At 35.2% G+C, this 25,756-nt stretch overlaps 1 protein-coding gene across 4 annotated transcripts in view; it reads right to left on the reverse strand.

The window, feature by feature from the left end:
* The window catches only part of MAP3K7 (mitogen-activated protein kinase kinase kinase 7), a 77,404-nt gene that overhangs the window by 23,919 nt on the left and 27,729 nt on the right, over positions 1-25,756 (reverse strand). For 2 of the 4 annotated variants that reach the window (XM_055258937.2, XM_055258935.2), the window contains exons 4-13: positions 25,547-25,592; positions 24,341-24,479; positions 20,792-20,916; positions 17,846-17,974; positions 16,448-16,578; positions 14,870-14,951; positions 12,151-12,281; positions 11,362-11,491; positions 8,641-8,721; positions 127-191 (exon numbers count right to left, since the gene is read on the reverse strand). In XM_055258937.2, coding sequence (XP_055114912.2) covers positions 127-191; positions 8,641-8,721; positions 11,362-11,491; positions 12,151-12,281; positions 14,870-14,951; positions 16,448-16,578; positions 17,846-17,974; positions 20,792-20,916; positions 24,341-24,479; positions 25,547-25,592 — 1,059 coding nt within the window. The remainder of the gene's footprint in view (positions 1-126; positions 192-8,640; positions 8,722-11,361; positions 11,492-12,150; positions 12,282-14,869; positions 14,952-16,447; positions 16,579-17,845; positions 17,975-20,791; positions 20,917-24,340; positions 24,480-25,546; positions 25,593-25,756) is intronic. The other 2 variants (XM_055258938.2, XM_055258936.2) reach the window with 1 other exon arrangement.

Below are 25,756 nucleotides of genomic sequence, written 5' to 3' on the forward strand. Positions count from 1 at the left end.
TGCAATGAATTTCTCTATCATAACTTTAGGTCAACTCATAAAACTAATTTTGCAGAGTAGATTGCAGTGAATTCTTGATTTCTGCCTAGTATTCTTCCAAGATAGAAAATTTGAATGTTGTCTTACCTGACCAGGTTCTGTTCCAGTTACAGTCAAGTCTTGGATGGATCTACGTCTTGGCTGTCCGTTGCCTTTAAAAAGAAGAAAAAAAGTAAAATACTAAAATCTAGTCAAACAGACAAAAAGGGTGTAATTGCTACAGCAGAAAGTTGGAATTTGTCGCTCCTTGGATCTACACAAAATGTTTGTGGGGAAAAAAAAAGTGAGTTTATTGGTAAGAAAAAAAAAAAGAAGAGAAAGATGTAAAGAAAGGAAGAGAAACAGCTGCAGTGTTTTAACTCAAAAGTTGCTGGTCTACAACAGAGTATGTCCTAATACAATAACCACTTCTACCACATGAATAGCTGCTGAACTCTCTTCCACCATCTTCTGTCATGTGTTTAAATAGATTAATGCTTGGGGGCTGGGGCTGATGACGGCATCTATTTCAAGGGCCTTACGTTACAGTTTTTACAGCAAGACAGCTAGCAGGTTGTAAGACACAACTGACTTTAACTGGCAGCAATATCTTGTTCATTTCAGGGCCTAAAAGATGCTTAGGCTTAAATTTGTTATATTGAGTCACGCTTACTTAATCCCCATTAGTCTTTGTCAGAATCTAGTAATTTATTATTTGTGAACAACAACTCTTAATTTCCTACTGGATGTTAATAACTGTCACTCTGTTCTCAAATATACAGCTTGTTGAAATGGGCTATTGTGTTAATTCTGCTTTAGAAGCTTCTATGCTTATAATTAATTAAAAATCAATTTATGAAAGAATTCTACACATATAAGTCCTCAGCAAAACAATGAATTGAGCAATAGCTTCACTCAGCACTTTTATTTGGGAATAAGGCTGTTTATGCAGTATCTTCTAACATGAGAGATCAGCTGTCTAAAAGGAAACACCAAAATACTGAGTAACAGCTGATACAATACTCAAAATTCTTTTGACTCTGAAATCTGTATTATGTAATTTCTCAACTAGTGGGCAACACTTAGAACATGTACTCACTCTAATTGTAGTTTCTCGATTAGTAGACAGAATTCATTCTTAAAATTTTAGACTTCCAGAATCTTTTGTAGAGACATCCTTTTAAAACCAATCAGCAATATAATTTAGCACCTTAACCCACATGACCCCATTATTACACTGCAGATAAACTAAAAGGACCTTACAATGGAATAAGAATGTTTAATAGAATAATATGTGTAATGAATATAAAAACTCAAATTTGTAACTCCTCTTGCAAATGTAAGACATCATCAGTTTTTTCCATTTTAAGCTATGTTTTATAATTCTTTGCATAATCTAAATTCACATTTACTTCAAATTTCATTTTATTCCAAAAATTTCAACTTTTCATTACAAACTAAAACAACAAAACTGTGCATTTATTGAATTAGGCCCACTAGATTACTTTTATGAATACTTTCAACTACCCCTGTTTCCCGAGGACAAAAAAGATCCCCACAACCATGACTAATAAGCAATTTTAGGCACATTTCATTCAACACACTCATTCTAAAATTAGCGGTGATGAGACAGGCTTGTAAAAGTGTCTGGAATTCTCTTTTCAGATTAGCAACACAGCAACATTTGTGAATCTGAGGAACCACCCAACACATGTGTCTATAAACCATTACATCACCATTGCAATAACAACAAAAACAACTTAAATTTAGGTGGAAGGATAGGAGAAAAGGGAAGTAAAAACTTCTAAGGAAGTAAGGTAAAGAAGAGCTGACAGTTAACAAATGCCATAAAATGAGAAATCTTTAAGCTACTGCATGAATCAAAGCAAGCAGTATTAGGCAATGCATTTTAATTAGCACAACCATGGCAGAAACCATCTGGCAGATAGTTCAGACAAAGCAAAACAGGATTGCAATCAACAAATACTTGTTGCTCCAATATTAAATTTTAAGTCATAATTTAGAAATATGAATGTAAGAAAAATCAACCTCCTATTACTTCAAATGAAAATTACTGGGTGTGTTCTCAGTAAATTTGAATTGATTCTGAAGTTTTTTGCAACTGAATACTAATTTAGACATTCACTCATTTTACCTTTTTTGGTCCTTTGATATGTACATACCTATATTATACATGGTAGTGTAAATGGAAAAAGTAGTAGAAATGAGGACAGCATGATGTAAACAGATGCCTGATCAAGGAATCTGAAACCTGCATATGCTATCCTGAGTATTTCATTCTGTAATGAATTCTGGAACGTTCATGTCTTATAATAGAGAACAAATTCCACTTTTTAGAAAGACTTCTAAGAATACATCACATTGCCAGTGCATACTAAATCTGCACTCCTGCCCCCCACAAATAGAAAGCAACTTAGGGGTAACTTCCATTCTTTTTACAGTAATGTCATTAAAACAGAGCCCCTCTTCCAAAAAGCTGCTCTTTTAAGTACAACTGATTTCCTGAGCTGGTATTTAAAAGTTATCCCGGGGTTCTTCCAGAGACTGCTGGCTTAGGTCCCAGACAGCCACTCCTGTAATTTTTCTTATCAGTTAAGCTCATAGTTTTCCTTGACTTACACTACTCTTATTTTCCACTTTAAAACTTCCCAAAGACTGTCTTCATGTAAGAATCAACACTACATTTTCCTGGAGACTTCTCTTAACCTAAATGTTAGAAATTTTGAGATTCACAAGTTTTGAGTATTACAAATTACGGGACACCATTCTCTTCATGTGTAAAATACCCAAGATTTAAAAAAATGCATAGCATGATACAGTAGCATTACATTACTGCTTCATGGTAAACTGAACATGTAATTTTAAAATATATGTTCTAATTTAGGCTGCCAAAGTTTCATATTTCTTTACTAATTTCAACAAATTCTGGCTCTTTCACTGTAAAGGTCTGTCAGGTGGTTTATTTGCTTTCCAATAAACTAGCTTTATTAGGTTAGAGTTGAATTTTTTAGATTACAAAAAGTGATCTTGGTAGACTATATAATATGGCAGAAAGGCCACCTAAATATTCATTATAAAGTTAGATTAACTTCCCTATTTAATTTGCCACAAATAGAGAATTTTATTGAAAGTGAGGTGGCTATACACAGAAACTAGTACAGCACATCTTGGTATAGCACCCCTTAGCCCTAGGATCCCTATCAAAGGCTTACATCTGCTAATGACACTATCTGTGCTAGGTAAGAACTTGCCAGATCTAGAAAAACTCAATTCTTTCTCTCTTTGCCTCTTCATATTGGTGCTGCAGTAGTTTGGAGGAAATATTTAATAACTTACATGCTTCCAGTTAAAGAAATGTTTACAAACGTTAGTTATCGACCAGCTCTTGAACCAAATATAGTATTAAAAAAGTGATATTTTCGGCCGGGCGCGGTGGCTCATGCTTGTAATCCCAGCACTTTGGGAGGCCGAGGCGGGCGGATCACGAGGTCAGGAGATCAAGACCACGGTGAAACCCCGTCTCTACTAAAAATACAAAAAAAATTAGCCGGGCGTGGTGGCGGGCGCCTGTAGTCCCAGCTACTCGGAGAGGCTGAGGCAGGAGAATGGCATGAACCCGGGAGGCGGAGCTTGCAGTGAGCCGAGATTGAGCCACTGCACTCCAGCCTGGGCGACAGAGCGAGACTCCGTCTCAAAAAAAAAAAAAAAAAAAAAAAAGTGATATCTTCATCCTGGTGGAGAAAGCAAAATAGTGCTCAGGTGTCCTTGAAAAGTATCTCTGCTTCCAGTTGTTTGAGCATTCTATAAAGCCCTCCCCACCTAGATAATTTATTTGCCAATAACCTGACATTTGAAACTTCTGAAGGAGGGCAACAAGATACAAGTATTAGAAGCCTAACTAACCATATATTTTTCTGTTAAAATGTTTGGGCCTCTCTACATTCTACTTACTCCAATTTACTACTTATCATACTCTTAGTAAAAAGCCAATATACAATAGAGCTAAACGTCCTTGACTGAAATTAAAAGCGAATACGCGTTTTTTATTCAGTTAAGAGATCTAAATGCGGCTGAAATCATAAGGACACCTAAGGTTTCTTTTTAGCTTTAAGAATGATATTACAAACAATAAATATCAATTAAGTTCAGGCTCTTCAGGAAACTAGGCAAAAATCTTATCTATTTCAGTAAGATCTGACTCAAAAACATTTGTATATTCAATCTTCTCTTGCATATCCTTAAGAACAGTAGGTAAGACAGAAAATCCTCTTTGGTCAAGGCATTTTATTGCTCTCGAATGTTATGCCATATCATTTTAGGCTTAAAAATAACAAAAGGTACGCTAAAGCAACACTGTTCAAGGTTCTCAAATTGAAGCACTTCAAGGCAATGTTCATCTATAGAATGGATGGTTTTCAAGTACTTGAAATCAAGCATTATAATCTCATCTGAACTAAGAAATAAATTTAGAATTATCTATGATGATATAATAGCATTAAAAACGTCTGTAATTTAGAAAATTTTACTTTTGCATATCACATTTGGGAAACTCATTTCACTTTATAAAAGCAATCAAGCCGGTGCGAACCATGTACAACAAATTTTATATCAGAGTAGAAGTGCAGAAGACTAATATTTAATTAAATCTTTTATAGGTGGTAAGTATATATGTATGACAGTATTTTTTTCCAGTAGATTTTAGAATGCATTATAATTACAGTTTATTTCCTTAAATGCTATAACTACTCACACAAAGGCTCCAGAGCAGAACCGCCCATCTTCCATTATTGATGCTACAAGCATGAAAAAAAATTCGCTTTCTTAACTATTTATTCTCTTACTCTACACGTTAAACTGAAATTGTTCCTCTTTTTTTGTAATAGTTAGGCATTCCACCTGTTCCTCTTTGACATTTGGATTTTTAAAAGAAATGTAAAATTTAGGTATTCTTCTAACATCAGATGAACTGCATTAGAATGTCTTATATAGTTTCACAATCACAATAATCTATTTCATTTGTGTATTTGAGATGAAGATGGGTGAAAAATAGATTCTTGGAAGCTTAGATAGTGACAAAAAGAAAATATGAGAAAAAGTAAAGAAAATCCATGAAAAACAAAGATCTGTGTTCTTACTGCCCTTATTAAAGTACTAGAACAAAAAAAATCTAGAAAAACTTCAAGGAATCCAATAATCTGCCACCCATTCCCTTTTCTTCAAATATAAGTGTAACAAATTAGATGTACTGGCTGAAAGGGAGAAAGGATATGGTTTTTAAAACTCAAGTTTTAATAAAAAACATTTAAGAAAATCTATTTCTTTTCTCAAAGTCCCTTCCAACTTATCGGCAAGCAAATGCATTAGAAAACTGTAGTTCAAATGGTCTAAATACTGGGCAAGAAACTTCCACATTTACATTTACTTTACTTAGGTAGCACACTGCTACTAGGCAGGACCTTCTCTACAAAGGAAGATTCAGCAAAATGTCACGCATTCTACTGGTAATTTGCCCTTAGCTGCGTGTCTTCCCTGGTAAAAAGGTACCAGGCTAATCTATAAAGCTCACTCTTTTAAGGGCGGATCGACAGTGGAAAGAAGGAAGGGTTACCATACAAAAGTTTGCCAGTTCTTCTTCAGAGCCAGTAATATGGTAGAAGAGGTATAAAAAATTGTACAGTCTGACCCACAGGGAGTCCTAAGGTATTAAAGGTTAATTTCTGTATGATCTGAGAGACTACTAAATTGATAAATACTGCTGTTTTGCTAAGTTGCTTTTTCTTCCACATTTGACGGATGGCATAGTATACACATTTTGAAGAGCAAGCAAAAAACAAGATTACAAGATTAGGGTCTTTGCATTTCTTTATCTATGACTAGGTTAGACATTTTAGTGACTATAAAGATATATATACAAAACCTTTTTGTGATGCTTAAAGGATTGCTCTTATTAAGAGAGGCAGTTCATTCCAAGAAGTACATTAGACTCAGTATATTACACTTGGCCAAAGGGAAGTATTAATGAAACTCTTATCCATATAAATAAGATTTTTAAAAAGCTATATTTAAAAAGAATGCTTGCAATTGGGTTTCAATGCTAATTAAACAGTTTGAATATATCAAGAAGTATTTGCTAATACCATAAAGCTTGTGGGAAATCCACTTAGAACTAAACAATTTCTAGAAAGTATTAAGAAATTTTGGAAATTAAGTATCACCCTTCTTTACAATTAAAATGCATGCAGGAAATTTGAGATATTCCCAAAGGGTGGGCAGTATTTTTATATTTAATTTAAAAGCATTACCTATGAGCACATTCATGATTGGCTTTTATGTCCACTATTGGCAATTCTACAGCTTGTATTCTTCTATTAAAGAAAGTGCACTTGAGTAAGTTAATGTTTGATATCTGAGGGGGGAAAAGCCTAAAAAGAACATTTAATAAAAGGTATTACTGAATAATATTTTCATATGAATAGCACTGCTACTCTGGCAATTAAGAGAATTAAGGTTACCTGATTCCATAAGGGCCCAATGTCATAAAAGAGGATCTCCCTGGCTGAAGAGCTCTCCTTAATGTGAACACTAAGAGAAAGCAAGAAGAAATTACTCTAGTTTCTCTGACTTAAACAAAAGAACAAAAAATGGATGTGATTTGGAGTCAGAAGATCTGGGTTGGGGTCCTGGCTTTGATTCTGGAAAAACCACTAAACATCATCAGATCTAAGTTCTTCATCTGTTAAGCAGCTATAATTTCATCTGATAACCTAGTTATAAGATTGTATAAAGGTAAAATAAGATGTACTTTAAGCTACTTTGTAGGGCACAAAGAACATCTAATCAGGGGTTTTCAGCCTCAGCACTGTTGACATTTTGGGCTGGATCATTCTTTGTTGGAGAAGACTGCCTGGTATACATCAGGATGTTGAGCAGCATCCCTGGTCTCTGCCCACTAGATGCCAGTAGTACCTGACAGTTGCAAACTATTATTCTTTCCTTATTTTTCCCTCCCCCATTATCTTATATAGTATGGGCTATACTGCCATATATAAATTTATTCTTAATGCTTAGTCATAAGATTATACTGCCATCTGTCTAAATTTTCCTGATTCCCTCAAACATTTAAGGGAAGCACAGTTCAGCAGTATGTAAGTTTAAATGCTTCCACCTCTTTAAAATACGTCCCTTATACACAGTACCTTTCAGCATGGAGGTAAACTAATCTCCATGTAAAATGACCTCTTTGTTAATTTCTAAAGCAGTCCAGATTCAATAAATAAAAATTACCAGGTGAAAAATGGGTTAACTCTACTCTTTGAATAGCAATAGTAATGATGTTGTAAAATAAGAAACGACTTTGATAACCAGGGAAAAATTAATATAAAATAGTTTTATACAGACAAAATGGCACCTAAGAATTGTATAATTCATATTTTTGTATGCTAGTTCCTCACCAGTGGAGATGCTCAATAGGTCTGTTCATTTATTTAATAAACATATTTATTAAGCACTATGTTAATATGCTTAATATGTGAAGCACTGAGCCAGCAACTGCTGATACAATCAATAATAACCAACAACAACAACAAAATAATGCACAAAGATATGGATTGTCCTCACATAGTTTTCAGTTTAGTAGACGAGAAAATAACCATTAAGTATTCAACTAGAATATCAACACTGCTAAAAACACAATCACAGGCAAAGGACAGCCTGCTGAAGAATTCATCCAACTTACATTCATGAACGTGTGTGGAAAATATGTATTTCCTTATCAAGATTTTGGGTAAAGAGATAGAGAAAAACCTAAAGGGATAAATAAATGATAATTCTGATAATACATTAATCAATACTGAAGGTCAATATGCCATTTAAGTTTCTATTAAAAATGGTAACATATTCCTCTATGAAATGATCACCATAAAAATAAAGCAGTTTACCAATTTTAGACACTAAAGTACCATGTGTAAGTTAGGTATAAAAACATGTAATTTATGAGATTCTCCTGATAATACACAAAAATCAGAATTGACCAATTATTTTACATGATTCTTTGGCAAGATACCCTGCAAAACAGCACATCTCATTTAGCTTTACTTTTTGTTTTCTAGGTTAAGGCAAAATGCTATTTAGCAACTCTCTTCTCTCAACTTCATATTCACTTGCTACCAACAGAAAGAGGTTAGGATAGAAAGTCTAGAGGGGACCCAAAAAGCAGTAACTGAGAAAGGAAAGGAGCCAAGGAAAATAACAAATTTTAATTAGTTGTTTCCTCTTTCTGTTGGGTGCCAAAAAGGTCTGGGTTTAGCTCATGCGCTCACTTAAAAGTAGAGAGGAAGTTGGTAGAATTTTGGGTTGGTGTTCTCTCTTCTCCAAAAAGGTTTACTTTCTCTTCTATTTTATCCTCATGTATTGTAGATCAGAGGTATCTTTTCAAGACTGCTTCAGAATAAATGTAGTTTTTCAATCTGTTTCCCTAATTACTGCATGCAAGGTATCCATTTTCATGTCTTGTAAAAATTGGAGCAAGAAGCATTTTACAAGTACCAGGGATCATTATTCCGGTTCCACAGCTATTAGACCAACTCAGGTGGTCTATGATACCTGATATGACGATCTCAGGGACATCCAGAATGTTGCCAAATGAAGCGGTTTTACGGTGGCCCCGTTTAGGCTTGGAATAGGCTGCAAAAACACATATATACAGTATACATGCAAACAACCACAAACAGTAACACGGAAAATGATTAACTACAAAAATAGACTCATTTTCAAATAGTTCATGTTAATAACATTTCATGCAGAATGGCATGCAGAACTACCTAACTGTTCATCCATGCTCAGAAAAGGTGAGATTAAAGAGCAAACAACTACCAAATACAAGATGTTTTACACACTGGTTTTAATTAGCAGAAAAAAATAAAAAGAACAGAGACAAAGCTGCAGGGTAATGAGGAAGCAAAATTTCAAATATATTCATAGAAACAGTCTACTTAAGTGAAATCACTGATATGTGATGGGGGTGGGGGAACGAACGAGGAAAGGAAGAAAGGCGTTAAAAAGTAACTTGTCGTATTTGTTTTAATTACACAAACACAGGAATATATGTTCAAGTTAGGTGTTTCTTGAAGTGTGCTATAAAGTAAAATTCAATGATTAAATAATAATTATTGAATCAAAGTGTGAAATGTATATGCTTTTGTAATCATACTTATGCATATTTCTAGTAAACCAAATATTTACTATATTTTGTGCAAAGTTTAGGGTACATTCACAGTAAACACAAAGTCTGTCAAAAGGCTGGAAAGTATGACTCTTTCCAAGTAAGACAATTCATGAAAAAATTTAAATTGTGTAAAACTCAAAGGATGTACAATAGCATTTGTTCTACATTTAGGCAAAAAAAGATAGGGTAATTTTAATGTGTGTGGTTATCCTTCTAGCAAAGTCATTTCTGTAAATAATAATAAAAAACCAGTGCTTGACTAGAAATATGATACTAGCAAAGACATGAAACCATTATTATAACAATTTTCAGTTTTGAGACAGCAATTAGTATGTGGCAGATCTATCCTGAATAACACCCCTGAAGTGAAAAGGGTTCCTCAAAGCATGAGGGTATGTCCTGGTGAGTAGGGTTCATCTGACACTACAGTGAGACAACCCTGCTCCAAAGAAATACTTGTGACTCATGAAGACTCATGGGCTTGTCAGTGGCTGGTGACTTCTACTCAACTTGATAGTTTCTGAAGACCCATCTGTGGCAGACACAGCTATCTTCTGCCAGTCTCTACTCTTCCCTTCTGTTTTAGCAATAGTACTCTGATTTTATTGAGGACAGAAAAGTCATCACATAAAAGAGGGCCGATCTCCTCTTCCCTTGGAGCTACGTGTAGCCATTCGACTGTGTTACTTTGACCAATGACGTGTGGACGTTGTTAGGAGAGGCATCTGGGAATGTTCCTTCAAAGAACTTGGATGCCTATTTGCCCTGCCCCCATGTCTTCCTTCCTATTGCCTGGAATGTAGAAGTCATGAAATGGAACTTTAACAGCCATTTTGGAGTGCAGGATAACTTTGAGAATGGAAGCTATACAATAGGGATTACAGCACAGAAATAGGAGACCAGTTACCTCAAGATCACACAGCCCACTCCCTCCAGACTTGTTTATGTGTGAAAAATAATGCTTATGTGTTATAGACACTGTTATTTTGGATATTCTGTTATATCTAATGGATTCTAATACTAGCTGATAAAATCAATGATCATGATTAGTTGAAGACAAGTATAGTATGATGGTCCATCTTGACAACTTCTTTCTGAAAAGAGCTCCACACACAATGAATATTCTATTTAGAAAAAAACCCTAGTAAGTGAAAAAAAGACCTAAGAAATTGGTTAGCTAAGTTAAAAAAGATGCAAATACACATGAAAATATACATTTATACACATATATAGTTAAAAGATGGGGTAAATACACACAAATGTTAAGTGTTTATCTCTGAGTGGGGTAATTATGTAAGTTTTTTTGGCTTGTTTACATTTCCACATTTTCCACAACAGAAATGTGTTTACTTTTAAAATCAGCTCCCCCGATCCCTGGAAAGAATCAGCAAAAAAACAAAAAAGTCCAAATTAAACCAGCATTACTAAAATGAAACCTGGTCAGAGAATTAGGTTGTCAGTTTACTTAAGTAACAAAACATGTAATTGTTTTTGTGCTGACCAGTTCTTCCATGATTAATAATTTTAAGAACTGAACAATGGAATTTAAATGCTAGCTTTTTCAAGATCCAATAAAATTATGATATTTTATTTCACAATTTAAAAAATTAACCACAACCAGCTTAGCTATTATTTTGTCACTGGAATGAAGAAGCAGATAGAAGGTCAAATCATACTTGGATCTGGAATACATTTTTCTGTTAAATTTGAAACAAAATATTTGCTATTATTTGAGTTCAGCACAAAAATCTAGTAGTATCACTCAAAATCCCCAAAATATTCTGGTTTTGGCAGAATTTCAATTTCTCACTTAGACTTTCAACTCAAGTTTGAGCAGAAAGAATTATATTTGATAAAATCTGTAAATGAGGAAGGCATACTTTCTCATCCAAATAATTTTACAAGTCATACTTTCCTTATTTGGAATTTGAGATAAATGCATAAATTATTGCTAGTAACTTAGAAAAATATATTGTAAACCTACTTCCTATTTTAAAAAAAATACAAGACACACACAAAAAACCTTTGACAACTGAAACTACCATGGCCAAAAAGGCTTATATACATTTTCACTCTTCAGACTTGTAGTTCCTTTTTACCTGTGGTTGCAGCGATCCTAGCTTCTATTTCAGACATGTCAGCACTCATCCTCTTGCCCTCAGAGGTTGGGGGCAAGCTCTCCACACTGCTCCCACGGGAGGCTCCCAAGCTTAAACGTCCAGATTCACTCTGTTAAAATTACAGGTCAATCTGAATTACTGAAGTTCTTTAGATTTAGCAATCTTAGGCAACCTAAAACGAGGAAGATGGCAAGTGGGGTTCTGATAGATCCTGTTCTGCTCTGAAAGGAGAGGGAAGTTTGCATGAGAGGGAGCTACAGGGGTAAGGGAAAGCAAGCTGCAGATACTGTCTTTATGAAAGGGCAGTCACTAGAACTGGGGGCTAAAAGCTCCAATTATTCATTAACCTAAATGCCTCAGGCAAAATGAATAAACTCACTCCTTGAAATATTTTAAAAAATCAACAATGGCAAAAATATAATAAATCTGAACAGCATGAAATGATAGACTTAGGACAACTCCTCTAACTGGGCAACGTGGCCAAAATATACCGATTTTACATTTTTAACCATCAACCATTACATTTAGGGATGATTATAGATAGGGATTTAGAGTTGGCAAAGGTAGCAATCATTAGAAGGAAAAACCATTTGGTAATAAATGGTAGGAGAATCTCATTACATATCTCTATTTGTAAGCTCTTTTGTATGTTTCAGGAAGAAAATTCAGGATTTATAAAATAGAAGATGGTAAATAATTAATTTCAGCTAGTATAATATTGTGACTACTGGTAAGGTTACCAGTTTTACTTGTAATAACACAACAAACCTGTTGCTTTGCCTGATTTTTCAACAATTTTGATTCTAAGCGCTTAATAGTATCATTTGTGGCAGGAACTTGCTCCATATTAGTGTCACTTTTGTTACTCGTATTTGTAGAAGCAATGTCCATGAATGAGCCTAGGAAAAGCAGAAACATTTATGACTAATGGTTGGAAATAATACAAATGCTTCACTTAGTATTATGTAACTTACATTCTTTTATAAACTAGTCAGGCAGGAACAGAAATAAAATAAGACTTTTCAGGCTAATGAAGATATCCAAACAAACCCATTTTAAGTGAAACTTAAGGATAGCACAAAAAAGGAACCAAGATGCCTAAATAGTCTTCTAATAGTCAAGAATAACTTAAGGTTTTTAACCTGAGCTAGTAGAAGAACTGAGGGCTATTAATTGAGATGGGGAAAGACTACAGGAAGAGTGAGTTTGAAGGAAGTGTCAGGAACTCAGTTTGGAAAATACTGAGTTTCTAGTAGATGTAAAGGAAGTAGTTGGATATATGAGTATAGAGTTCAGGTATAAGATGGAAAACATTATGAGCCAACAGATGGTATATAAGGCCATAATACTGGATGAGGTTACCAAGGAAATGAGTGCAGACAGATAAGTGAAGAAGCCAAATGACCAGGCCCTGGGCACTCCAACATTTCTAGGTTGGGGAGATGAGGAATAACCAGCAAAGAAAACTGAGAACAGATGGCCAGAGACGTAAGATGGAATCTAGGCTAGTATGGTATCTCGGAGGCCAACTGAAGAAAGTGCTGTCTGTAAGAAGGAGAAAGTAATGAATTAGGTCAAGTGCTACTGAGAGTCAAGATGAGAAATAAAAATGATTCCTTAAATGTAGTGATGTAGAGATAACTAGTGACCTTGACAAGAACAATTCTGAAGTGCTGGCATAATATGTCTGAATGGAGTCAGCTCAAGAAAGAAGGGGAAAAGAGAAGCGAGTGAATGCAAATACAGACTACGTATGTTCTAGGAATGATCCAGTAGAAAGCTAAAACTGATGATGCAAGAGACAGGGGAGAATTGCTCAGAAGAGCAGATGGGATATAATGCACAGGCAGAAAGGTACACCTTTGGCCAGAAGTATGGATAGTTTAGCCAGAGTAACAGAAGAAAGCAGAGTAGATGGGCACAGATGTTGTGGAAGCTGTCTTCCGATTACTCCGATTTTCTCAGAGAAAGAGCAAACAAGATCAGCTGAGAGTGAGGAGTGGCGAGGAGGTGTTTGAGGAGAGGCTACAGTATAAAATTAAGACATATAGGAGGAAAGAGATGAACTACAATATAGTACAACTGTCCAATAGCACTAAACATGCATGTGAGGATAGTAAACCTGTGCTATCTCCAGCCACACTCAGCAGCACTGGTACAGGCAAGGAGTAAGCCGAGTGTCAGCTTTTATTAGGCTTGTGGTTTAGCCAAGCAAGCTTGAGAGAGAGGCTAGAAAGATGAAAATTATTCCCAAAGGAATTATAATAGTTGATTGGAATTAAGTGGAGGGAGAAAGAAAAAAGGACCTAAGAGGACTGAGGACCAGCAAAAAGGTGGGAGGCTCAAAAAATTCAAGGTCACAGTAAGGAAATGAAGAGAGGGTTTGGAGGACGTGGGAGACACAAATGATAGAATTTTAGAGAAGTACATTTTAGAATTCAGAGCAACTCAGAATATTTTCGGTAAAACTGGAATTTGAGAATAACTAGCCAAACAATAAACCATCTTAAAATAAATAAAACTATTCTTGAGGGGGGAGAAATAGATCAGTAAAAGTATTTGTCAATAAATGCAGGGTAAATACATGTGCATATAGACACACACATATCTTTTAGTTTTAATTAATAATGAAATGCTTAAAATGCCACTATATTTTGAGAAGTACAATATTTCTAAGTTACAGTATTATTTCTTTTTTTTTTTTTTTTTTTTTTGAGATGGAGTCTCGCTCTGTCGCCCAGGCTGGAGTGCAGTGGCGCAATCTTGGCTCACTGCAAGCTCCGCCTCCCGGGTTCACGCCATTCTCCTGCCTCAGCCTCTCCGAGTAGCTGGGGCTACAGGCGCCCGCCACCACGCCCGGCTATTTTTTTGTATTTTTAGTAGAGATGGGGTTTCACTGTGGTCTCGATCTCCTGACCTCGTGATCCGCCCGCCTCGGCCTCCCAAAGTGCTGGGATTACAAGCGTGAGCCACCGTGCCCGGCCAGTTACAGTATTATTTCTATTATCTTTTTGATGACCACAAATTACATGTCCCACTACTACTTCATATTTCAGAAAACTAAGGAACTTTTAACATAGCTTCTTAAATCAGAGTCTCTGTAGAAGAGAACAAAAATTAGGGTGTTCATGATGAAGAAATGTGTTAAATACATTTACAACAATTTCTAATACTACTTGATCTAGTAGTATCCATGTAAAAGTTATTTTTCAAGTTAAGAATGACATTCACTGTAATACAATGTGCCATCTTTTTATTCATAATTATGTAGGAATTCCAAGACTTGGAAGCAGGTCTTCAAAAACTCTTTAATCAGGGTACCTACATGAAGAATGGCGCACCTGTAAACTCAAATTGCAGTCAATCATATGAAATGAAGGAATTAAAATGCAAATGGGGACATTATTCATTACTTTTTGATTATAATTTCATGGGAATAGAGACGAAAGAAAAATCAAATCAATACTCTTCCAATCTATCCATTTACCTGTACTGGTGGCAGAGTTGCTCTGTCCTTCATCTGAATACTGACAAGGATACTGTAATGGCTCATCTGCTCCTGGAAAGTACTATATATAAAAAAGTAAACCACAGCTTAAAATTTCCTTAATACAGATTAAATCCTGTTAATGTTTTATTTTCCCTAAGGTATATACTAAATTTGTAGGTGCCTAAGTTTTTTATTTTACAAAGATTACAATAATGTACTCTTGGATTTCAACTTTGATCAATGCCATGCACCTACCTAAGAATCTAGCTTACATTGGAGTCTAGATAGTCTTGAAGAAAACAGCAAATATTTCTCTAGAGAAACATATGAAATAAAATAGTATCATTTCTCATAATTATGTAAAACATACTCATGTTCTCACAGTAGTGATGTAAACTTCCGGTGATTGTTAGTCTGATGACTGAGACTAGTATACCATAGAATAATTGTTAGAACATTTTAAATATTAAGAGGATAGATTATGAATGTCTTTCTACAAACTGGAGGCATAATACTCAAAGTATATAATGGACAAAAATGTTAGAAGTTAGAGAAAAAAAGGAAATGTATTCCCTCAAATTAGACAAAGCACAGAGAAGCAAAATTACAACTTCGATAACACATATCCCAAAGTTTTAAGTAATCTGACTACAGAGACTAAGTTGTTTTCTTATGCACACACCTTTAGGGCCTAGGGTTCTATATATGACTGGTATCTAAATATGATGGTAAACTTTTAGTAGAATAGTTCAAGCTGCTTTGCCTAAGAAATTTTCAATAGATTGAATAAACAACGTTTTACCATTTAGGAAATCACTTAGTCTGTATTTAAGGAGATTGTAAGATTCTTCTACTGAACAAACTGTTCCAAAATTCAGGCACTTTCATAGATATGTGAACTTTTTAAAGCCAAGATATCACTTCACAGTTTTTGTTAATGTACCAAAAACCAGAGGCGTAAAATATTCCAAATAATTATAAAGGCGCTTGATTCATAGACTAGGAAAATTTGATAATCATTTAAAAGGGTTCTTCTAAACAGAAGAAAGTTTAACTTTTTACTGGGATATAAAAACCTGAAAATAGGCCAAATAGTAAGTCACTCAAATAAATGTGTCTGAGAATGCAACCTATTGCCTTGCATAAATGACTAAATGCTTGATGAAAATTGGTATCAGAAAAATGTAAAATTTAGTTTATCATGTATTGAAGTCATAATATTAATATAGCCAAGTCCTGTGATGGCTTTAGAGACCATCTATTTCAGTTTCTCCCACATTACAAATGAGGCAACAGGCCCAGAGACAAACACACTTGTCCACTAATGTAAGCAAAAAGAAAAAAGCAAGTCTAGAAACCTAGTCTAGCCGTCTTTCCAGTGATAAAGAACTAGATTTTCCCTCTCAAAATAATGTTTCCTCTTCTGACTATGAGTAATAAATGCCCATTCTCACTTAGAAAACATAGTAATATATAAAGCAGAATATAGTAATAACATCCCTTTTAAAATTCCATTAAAACTCAGCACATATTAAATTCCCCTAAATCCAAAGCCCCTCAAAAGAAGGATTATACCCGCATCAAGTGAGTCATTATTTTCACAATTTCCTCCATTGAAGGGCGCTGGGAAGGATCTTTAGACCAACAACGAGTCATCAGGCTCTCAATGGGCTTAGGTAAATTTTTGATCAGTGGTGGTCGAGTACCTACAATTGAAAATTAGAGGAAGGGGGGAAGAATGTATTTACCCAAAGAATGATGCAAACTCTTTGTACATATTTCCAAAGTGGTATTTATTTTATAGATCTTGTAGTTTAAGATCTATAACTTGGAGTAATAAAAGTGCTTTGTAATTTTATGAATTAACAAGTTAGTTCTTTTATTCTTTACTTCATGGACATTCAATTATTTACTGACAACTGATAGAAAGCAAGCTGTCCTGGTCAATGCTGAACAGTCTCCACAATGATACTAATGGTAGTAATATTAAAGGCAGTATAGGAAACTGGTAAAAACAGCTAAGATTACTCAGATGATGGTACTGTTTGATAAATTTATGAATGACCTAAATAATTAGGCAGACATTTGTTTTTATACTTGTGGAATAATGTAAAAAATGGCCATTAGTCACGATTATAAACAAGGCATAGAAATGAAATAACTAAGAGTGGCGCTAAAGTTAAGAAGGTAAGTAATTTTCCTTCATGAAAAGCTATTTTCCCAAGCAAATGTAAAGTAACTTTACTAATGAAGAGGATGCATTCTAACATCATATGTGGTTAAAAACAACATTACCAGAACTATAAAAGAAACAGGATGGATGCAAGGACATTGAGTCCGTAAGTCAATATGACTTAAGATATGAGCATTCAAGTCAGAAGCATCTGGATTTGAATCCCAGCTCTACCACTTACCAATCTTGTGACCTGAAGCAAGTTATTAACCTCTCTAGGCCTCAGTTTCCTAATCTGTAAAATGAGGCAACAGTACTCACCCTCTAAGGGTGGGTGAGAATATAAACAGGAAAAATATGTGAAGCATTATTATTCTTTGCTTTTTCTCCTTGATGAGGCCCTTGCTTCTTCAGGAGAAAAGGGCTATAACTCTCCAGTTATATTAACCATGTCAGAAATTTTATGTATGTATTTTTTAATTTTTTCCAGGATCCTGCCTGATGCTTCTCCCTAAGAGAGAGCCAACTGTCTAGGTTGTGTACTGATGGCCTTTCCCTAATCAGCGGAGCCAGTGAACATCCTCAGCCACATGTGGAGATCAAGACTACTCTCAATCCTGCTCTGCTGGACTCTGGGGCAGGGACAGGGCAGAGTCTGATAATAGTAAAGTCGTCTTTTAACAAAGAATTGTACATTTCAATGTTAGAGACAAATGATATTCTTTAGGGAGGGAGACAGGAGTAGTCTTCCAAGTAGAAAACACAAAAAATACATTTAAGAAAAATTTCTTTTTACGAACCATTATGAACAGCCCACATGATTCGGAAAGCTGGGCCACCAATCTCATCAAAGGGTTTCCGACGCGTTATCACTTCCCAAAGAATAATACCCCAGCTGAAGACGTCACATTTTTCACTGTAATTACTACCTAGAAAAAAAAAGGTAGTATATAACCTAAAGACTATTTTTCCACATGACTTACAGAAACAATGGCTTAAATTTTGAGAATGGGTACCATGGATAAAAATGAGGCTGTCACATGTAGAACTAAGAAACTACTCTTTCTGAAGTACTTTGTCTTTCCAACAAGTATATTTTTAAATGAATTATGAACAATACACTAAAAAAATCTACTTCAGAAACTCAGTTATTTTCTATCTTTTCATCAAGAGGCATAGGACTTGACTTTTATGTATTTAGACTGATACTTTCCCTGGGGCAGAGTATGAAACATCTGTATATTCCTTTATGTTGTTTACTATTATTTTATTCTGAGACAGGATCTCACACTCTCATCCAAGCTGGAGCTCAGTGTAGCCTCAAACTCTTGGGCTCAAGTGATCCTCCTGAGTAGCTGAGGCTACAGGCATGTGCTGGCACAACTGGTTAATTTTTAAAATTTTTTGTAGAGATGGGGTCTTGCCATGTTGCCCAGGCTGGTCTCAAACCCCTGGGCTCAACTGATCCTTCTGCTCTGGCCTACCGAAGCGCTGGGATCACAGGCATGAGCCATTGTGCCTGGCTTCCTTTCTGTTACATTTTAATCTTAAATTTTCTTCCCATTCTCTGACGGACAGCACTACTCTGCCATCAAAGCAGAAGAACTTTCTAATTTAGTATTACAGTTTCTTCGTCAATATATGGTGAAGGGAAATTCTTAATTTGTAAACTTAAACATAAGTTGTAAGTAACGAAAATTACGGATAACCCAAGTTATACAGCAAAAATTTACAAACTAAGTAGGTGGTTGAATCAGCACAATAAGCACCCTTCATAATCTCCCAAAAACAAACAAAAACTCAACCCACTGTAAGAATGAACAATTATTATAGTTATAGCTTTACATGCTAAGCAGTACACTGTAATATAGCACTACGACCATGCTACAATCTGATTTGGGCTACAGGTTGACTGACATCTTTCAGAAATGAAGAAACTTACACAGCCTAACAGTCTGCATTTTGTTGCTCTAGACAATTAAGGATTGTCTAGAGCAATAAAATTAATCTTTTGTATAAACAAATCTTTTTGCTCTCCACATATAGTAACATTAGATCATTTTAACTCACATAAAGGTATATTAAATAAGTAAATAATTTTAAAACAATGTCAAATGTATACATTCTGTATATAAAACAGGAGGCATCATTTAATCTTGTGTAATATAACACCTGATTATCCATTTATTATTAAATTGAATTTTAGGGCAAAAGAGCTCCACTCAGGTGACTAGTTGCATTGCAATTTCTCTTCCTCTGGGGTGGCTAAAAACAAACAGAAAACCCTTTAAAGTCATCAAAACTAAAAGAAATAAGCTAGAACCGGAGTCTGATTAACTGAATGTATCTGAATTTTATGGGCATTCACACTTCCTAACATACAAATCACACACCTTCAGTTCAACTTCTTTCATTTAAGATAATTTGATGTTTTTATACAGAAACCTAGCATATAATTTACAGACAACTCTTTTAGAACTTCAGTGACATATGGAGGTATAAAAGAAGGTAAACATATAAGCTTGACATTTATTTGTAATTCTTAGTATCTTATTTCTGTGGCCCGATCTCGGCTCACTGCATGCTCCGCCTCCTGGGTTCATGCCATTCTCCTGCCTCAGCCTCCCGAGTAGCTGGGACTACGGGCACCCACCACCACGCCCGGATAATTTTTTGTAGTTTTAGTAGAGACGGGGTTTCACCGTGTTAGCCAGGATGGTCTCGATCTCCTGACCTCATGATCCACCCACCTCGGCCTCCCAAAGTGCTGGGATTACAGGCCTGAGCCACCGCGCCCGGCCTCTTGCATTCTTTTTAAGGCATCCTCATTTAAACTTTAGGGCTCTCAATTTTTTAATTGCTAGGAAATCAATACAAAAGCACAGTTAATTCTCATTATTCCTGGTATTTATGTTCTATAAAGTTTCTGAGAACACTGAATTAGTGAACACTGAATCATCGCTCCTAGGGAAAATACAGGGGTAGGTTCCTGTGTGCCTCTGGTCACCACGTTTTTGTCAACTGATCAATATATAGCCTTGTTTCATGTGTGTTTCTGCTTAAAGACACCTTATTCATATATACTGTTGATTTATTACCATTGAACTCATAGCCAACATTTCTGTAACTCATGCCTGAATGAAGATAATTTAACACATGTATATTGTCTATTATACATCATAGCCTTCTTGTACTTAGGCAGTACTATGCTTGAGGGCCATTTTAACTAGCAAAATTACCAACAAAAATCACAAAAATGAAAAAGGGCTCTAAACAGTACAAAAAGGACACCTGCTTACAGCATGAGAGCTGAAACAAGATGGAAGAGCGTTGTCTTGTTCAACCTCAGCTGGGAACATGTGTTAAGATGACTCAAAATTTGCACTGCTCAGCGCATGCACACTGTCTGCGAATACATGAAAGCACTGTCTGCAAATAACCATGAAAGCACCATGAGTATTAATTTTGGGGTTACAAATAAAGGATAGCAAATAGGCAATTTTGCAATTAAGAAATTGGTGAACAATGAGGATCAACTGTACATATGCTTGAACTTGCATAGAAGATTTAAATCTTACTATAAAATTTAGGATATAACACTATATTTAATATCCCCTTAGATTTCATTGTATATTTATGTATTATGCAGAAATAAAACCATGGAAATGGGGAAAATCTATAAAAACATACTGAATTCACAAGGAGTGAGGGAGATTATCAAACATACCATACTTTTGCCATTTTACCTTCAAAAACTTCAGGTGCCATCCAAGCAGCACTCCCCTTGTTATTGGTCATGTGTGTCTGAATGTCACAGGCTGTACCAAAATCACAAATTTTTAGAACTGTCCCCCCTGCAACCAGCAGTAAGCTGTTTAAAAAAACAAAAAACATCAAAAGTTACAAGGCCAACATTTTATTCTACAATAAAAGAAGAGACATATGTGGAAATGGAAAAGGTTAAGCAAAATGAATGTTACCATTCAACTTCTGTGAAATGACTAATTTACTTGGTCACTATAAAAGCCTGATAGTTCAGAGAAATATAAGCAAAAATTAATTGACGATAACCTAGCTCTCTTTGGAAGGCTGCTAGATTCACATTCTGATGTCTTCATCTCTAGCTCCAAAATCTTTCCTGATCATACTTCTCTCTGGCCAAAATAAAATGTGGGGTTTAAAAAACTTCTATTAGGTCAACATTATGGTATCCTGAAATGGGAGTTTAATCATAAATATGTATTACTTAAAAAATAGTAACACTATATAATTGAAAGAAAATAAGCCAATATAGAAGGAAAAAAAGTCTTTATTTTGAAGATACTTCTAAAAATGTTCAATCCCAAAATCATTTTTGTGCTTAGACTATGTATGTGTGGGAGGAATACAAATCTATTATAGCTAAAATGACCTAATGAGAGATTTTTGGAAAATTTTCTGAACTTAAGATTCGGACTTTCCTAGGTGTACTATTACCCAACTACAGTCACCAAGTAGCATACTCTTACTTACAAGGTTTTGCTTTTCATGACAAACAGAAATAGAAATGGGTAATATAATTTGCACCATCATCACATTGTAGTAATATCCAATAGCAGTACATAGGAATTCATTTTAATTACAAGTTTTATAAACTTTTTATATCTGGAGAGATTATTTGGAAATTTCTTCTCTTTTAGTACAATGTGACTAAAATAAGTCAGATAAACTACTATGCACAGTTCCATAATACCAAAAAGACTCTCATAATCATTCCAGTGAAAAGAATGCTAAATGCAGTATACCTCTATATGTACTTCAACAAAACTTTTTTCCCGCATCTCAATGTTCTTGTTCAAACTCATACTTTTTACCCAAGAAAATTATAAGAACTCTGTAACTAGTTTCCTTGTTTTATACTGGTATATTCAAGATATCAAGATAATTTCTGATGATTCAAGATAACTTTCCTGAATGAGTTTTATGCTAGTACTCCTTTACTCGATTTCAAAAGTTCACCAGCCTTGAACAGAAAATTCAAGGCTCACTGAAATGTGAACTTAAATTATCTTTGTAGGCTTACTTTCACACTGTTAAGATTAAAAACTCATTTTAATTTCTAATGTACATGTGAATAAACTTGCAAAAGATAAAATACAAGCACAAGCACAACTTGACAGTGTATAAAACACCTCCCTAGATCATCAGGTACCTTTTTTAGATACCATTTTGAGGAACTCTTCCTGACCACAGAATCTGTAGGTTTTCCATTGACAATAAGATATAGCAGGTATTGGCCGGGTGCAGTGGTTCAGGCCTGTAATCCCAGCACTTTGGGAGGCTGAGGCGGGCGGATCACGAGATCAGGAGATTGAGACCATCCTGGCTAACACGGTGAAACCCTGTCTCCACTAAAAATACAAAAAATTAGCCAGGCGTGGTGGCACATGCCTGTAGTCCCAGCTACTCAGGAGGCTGAGGCAGGAGAATTGCTTGAACCCTGGAGGCGGAGGTTGCAGTGAGCTGAGATCCCGCCACTGCACTCCAGCCTGGGCGACAGAGTGAGACTCTGTCTCAAAAATAAAATAAAATAAAATAAAATAATAAAAATAATAAAAAAAAGATATAGCAGGTATTCATGTATGTCCAATTGTATATAAAAGCATAGCCATTCCAAAGAATTTCTTTCACCCAGTACTTTCTGAATTAGAATCAATTCTGATTCTAAAGTCCAACTTGTATACCAAGGGCTCCAAAGATGATTTGCAAGATGAATCCAATCACGGAGAGGCCTGGAATAAATGACCTAGACCAGACCTTCTGTAAATATGTTAATGGTATTTACTAGCAAAAGGAGAATCTCTATCTACAAATGATTTTAGAAGGATATATCTGGTCTAACTAGGTTGATTAAATAAACCTAAAATTTATGGGGTGTAGTTGGATGAAGATTAGGGATAGTCATTTAAACTGTGTAATTAGTGCAATGTAAAAGATGTTAGAAAATGGAAATGACTTCCTTTTGTAAGATATTTCTCCATATATTGTTCAATAACTAATCATTTATTCCAAAGCCAAAACACACCGTAACGAGGAGAAAAGGGGTACTTTTGGGTGTTGTATCAGATGCGTTCAGACTCTTTTAGGAAAAGAATGCTTTGGCTGTATCTGATGCTTGCCTATATCCTTTGGATCATTTGTCAATTTGTTGCTGGTTAAGAGCTGTGATTCTCATGAGTTTGCTTTAATAATTCAACTCTGTTAATATAGTGGAAAAAGGATGACTGAATATTCACAACCAAGAAAAAAAAGGCTAAGTGATTTCTTCATTAGTTAAGGCAGGTAACTAAGATAATAGCCTCAGGAAAACATTATTTTATCAGTGACCTGGGGAAACACAAATCAGTTTAAGTTTGGGAGTAGAGATAAGATACACTAGCAAGAACAGTGATTCTAAGAGTTGGAACCTATGTAGAGTATATCAGATTTGACCTGAGAGTGACAAGTTACACCCAGAAGGGATGTTTTAATGCTTTAACCAGTATCAAGAGAATGAAATAACTGAAGACTATACTGATTTCCTAAGGGAAACCTCTTCTGTAAAGACTAATGTGCTGGGGTGGGAGCTTGGGGGAGGGTAAAGAAGATACGTAGAGACTATTTTTACTCTGTCACAGGTGCATAAAAGAAAAAAAAGAGAGAAAAGGAAACAATACGTTTTATGTGTATGTTTTCTTTAACTGAATACCTATACAAACAAAACCCCCAAAGTTTTAGTCTTTTAAAATACTTATCTAAGGAATTTATAAGTTTTTAAAGTCCCAAGTATTCACATTATGAAGAATCCAGAATATTTTCAATTTCTACCCAGATGCCAAGAAATGCCCTTTTACTTTCCTCTGAAAGAGCAAGTAATAACAACTGCAAATTTCTGTAGAATGTTTATGTGCTAGGTGTTAGGGACACAGCAAGAAAAACGTCAGACCTATCTCTGCCCCCAAGGAATTGTCTAACAGCAACATTATATACTGCAGGCACAAAATGAGATTTTTATAGGCTAACAGATTCTAGAAGTATGCTAATCTAAGGTAGAGGTTACCAAAAATAAAAATCCCACTAAAGACAACATCTAAAATACAAGCTTAGATAAATGACTAAATGATGAAGGTGAGTTAAAAGTAAATATTGAGTAAGCCAAATAGAGAAAAGAGAAACTCCTGTACAATAATGAGCTTGAATTAGAGAGTGGGTTGGGGGTGGCGAGAGTGAGAGAGAAGGAGGAAGGGGCTGAGGGGTGTCACATTATTATAACTTACTTTGGTGGTTTCAGGTCCCTGTGAATGAGCGCTTTGGGTTGCATGCTGTGAAGATAAGCCACTCCTTGGGAACACTGTAAACACCAACTCATTGCGTGGGCAGCAGTGTAATACGGCAATGGTTCAGCACCATGCAGCACTGCGAAAGAAAGGCACAAACTAAAAAGAACTTTATTGCATATAACAAAAGACACAATGTGAATGCAAGCACTATCAGAACACATGACTGGGTATTTTTCTATATATACATATGCTCCATCAGTCCTGCTTTAAATTTTTTTCTTTCTTTTTTCTTTTTGTTTTTTGAGATGGAGTCTCACTTTGTCTCCAGGCTGGAGTGCAGTGGTGCGATCTTGGCTCACCGCAACCTCCACCTCCTGGGTTCAAGCAATTCTCCTGGCTCAGCCTCCTGAGTAGCTGGGACTACAGGCGTGTGCCACCACGCCCAGCTAATTTTTGTATTTTTAGTAGAGACAGGGTATCACCATGTTGGCCAGGATGGTGATCTTGATCTCTCGACCTCATGATCCGCCTGCCTCGGCCTCCCAAAGTGCCGGGATTACAGGCATGAGCCACCAAGCCCGGCCTTTTAATTTTTTTTCTAAATAAAAAGGATGAAAATATCTAATAATTTTGAGTGGATAATTGCCATAATATTAATATTTAATAGTACATCTATTAAATGTTATTCCTACATTCAAGTAAAATCAATATACATTACCACACTTTTTCAAACAGATAAAGACTTTTATAATACTACACAAAGTTTTTTTTTCATTGCTACAAATAAAAGGTTGTGTGAAGTGAGTTTTCACAATTTTTTTTGAAAAAAAGAAAAATAAAGCAGAGTGAAATGGAAATATGGTTAAAGAATTCTAAAATAAGGAGGCTCAAAGTTATGAGAGGACAAAAAGAAAAAAAATCTGAAGATATTTTAAAATCTATTTAAAAAGTAAACTTTTACTTAAATGCTTTTAATGAAATGCAAAGTACCATCTACTTAAAAAATTGATAGACCTCTAAATTTCACATACTAATGTTATAGAATCTTATCTTTCCATTTTTATTCTTTAGCAGATTTTTAAAAATTATGTCCTTTTGAGACTGACAGCAAATTGTGAAGAATGTTAAACAACTTAGGGTTTATATTAAAAGTTTTCAAATTATTTTAATCTACTAGATAAAGACAGGTCTAATAACACTCACCATTGTATAAAGAGCCCCCTTCAGCATATTCCATCACAAGACACACCTAAAGGAAACATATACCAGAAGCATTAACCAAGAAGCTCCATCATCTTAGGGCCTTTGAGAGATAATTTAATTCACTCCCCTGATTTTACAGATATATTAAAAATCATTCTTTTGGCCCCTAGTATGTGAATAGTACTAGGGAAGGAAAAGGTATCTATGACC

Source organism: Symphalangus syndactylus, chromosome 2 (assembly GCF_028878055.3).
Source record: "Symphalangus syndactylus isolate Jambi chromosome 2, NHGRI_mSymSyn1-v2.1_pri, whole genome shotgun sequence".
Classification (NCBI taxonomy): Eukaryota; Metazoa; Chordata; class Mammalia; order Primates; family Hylobatidae; genus Symphalangus; species Symphalangus syndactylus.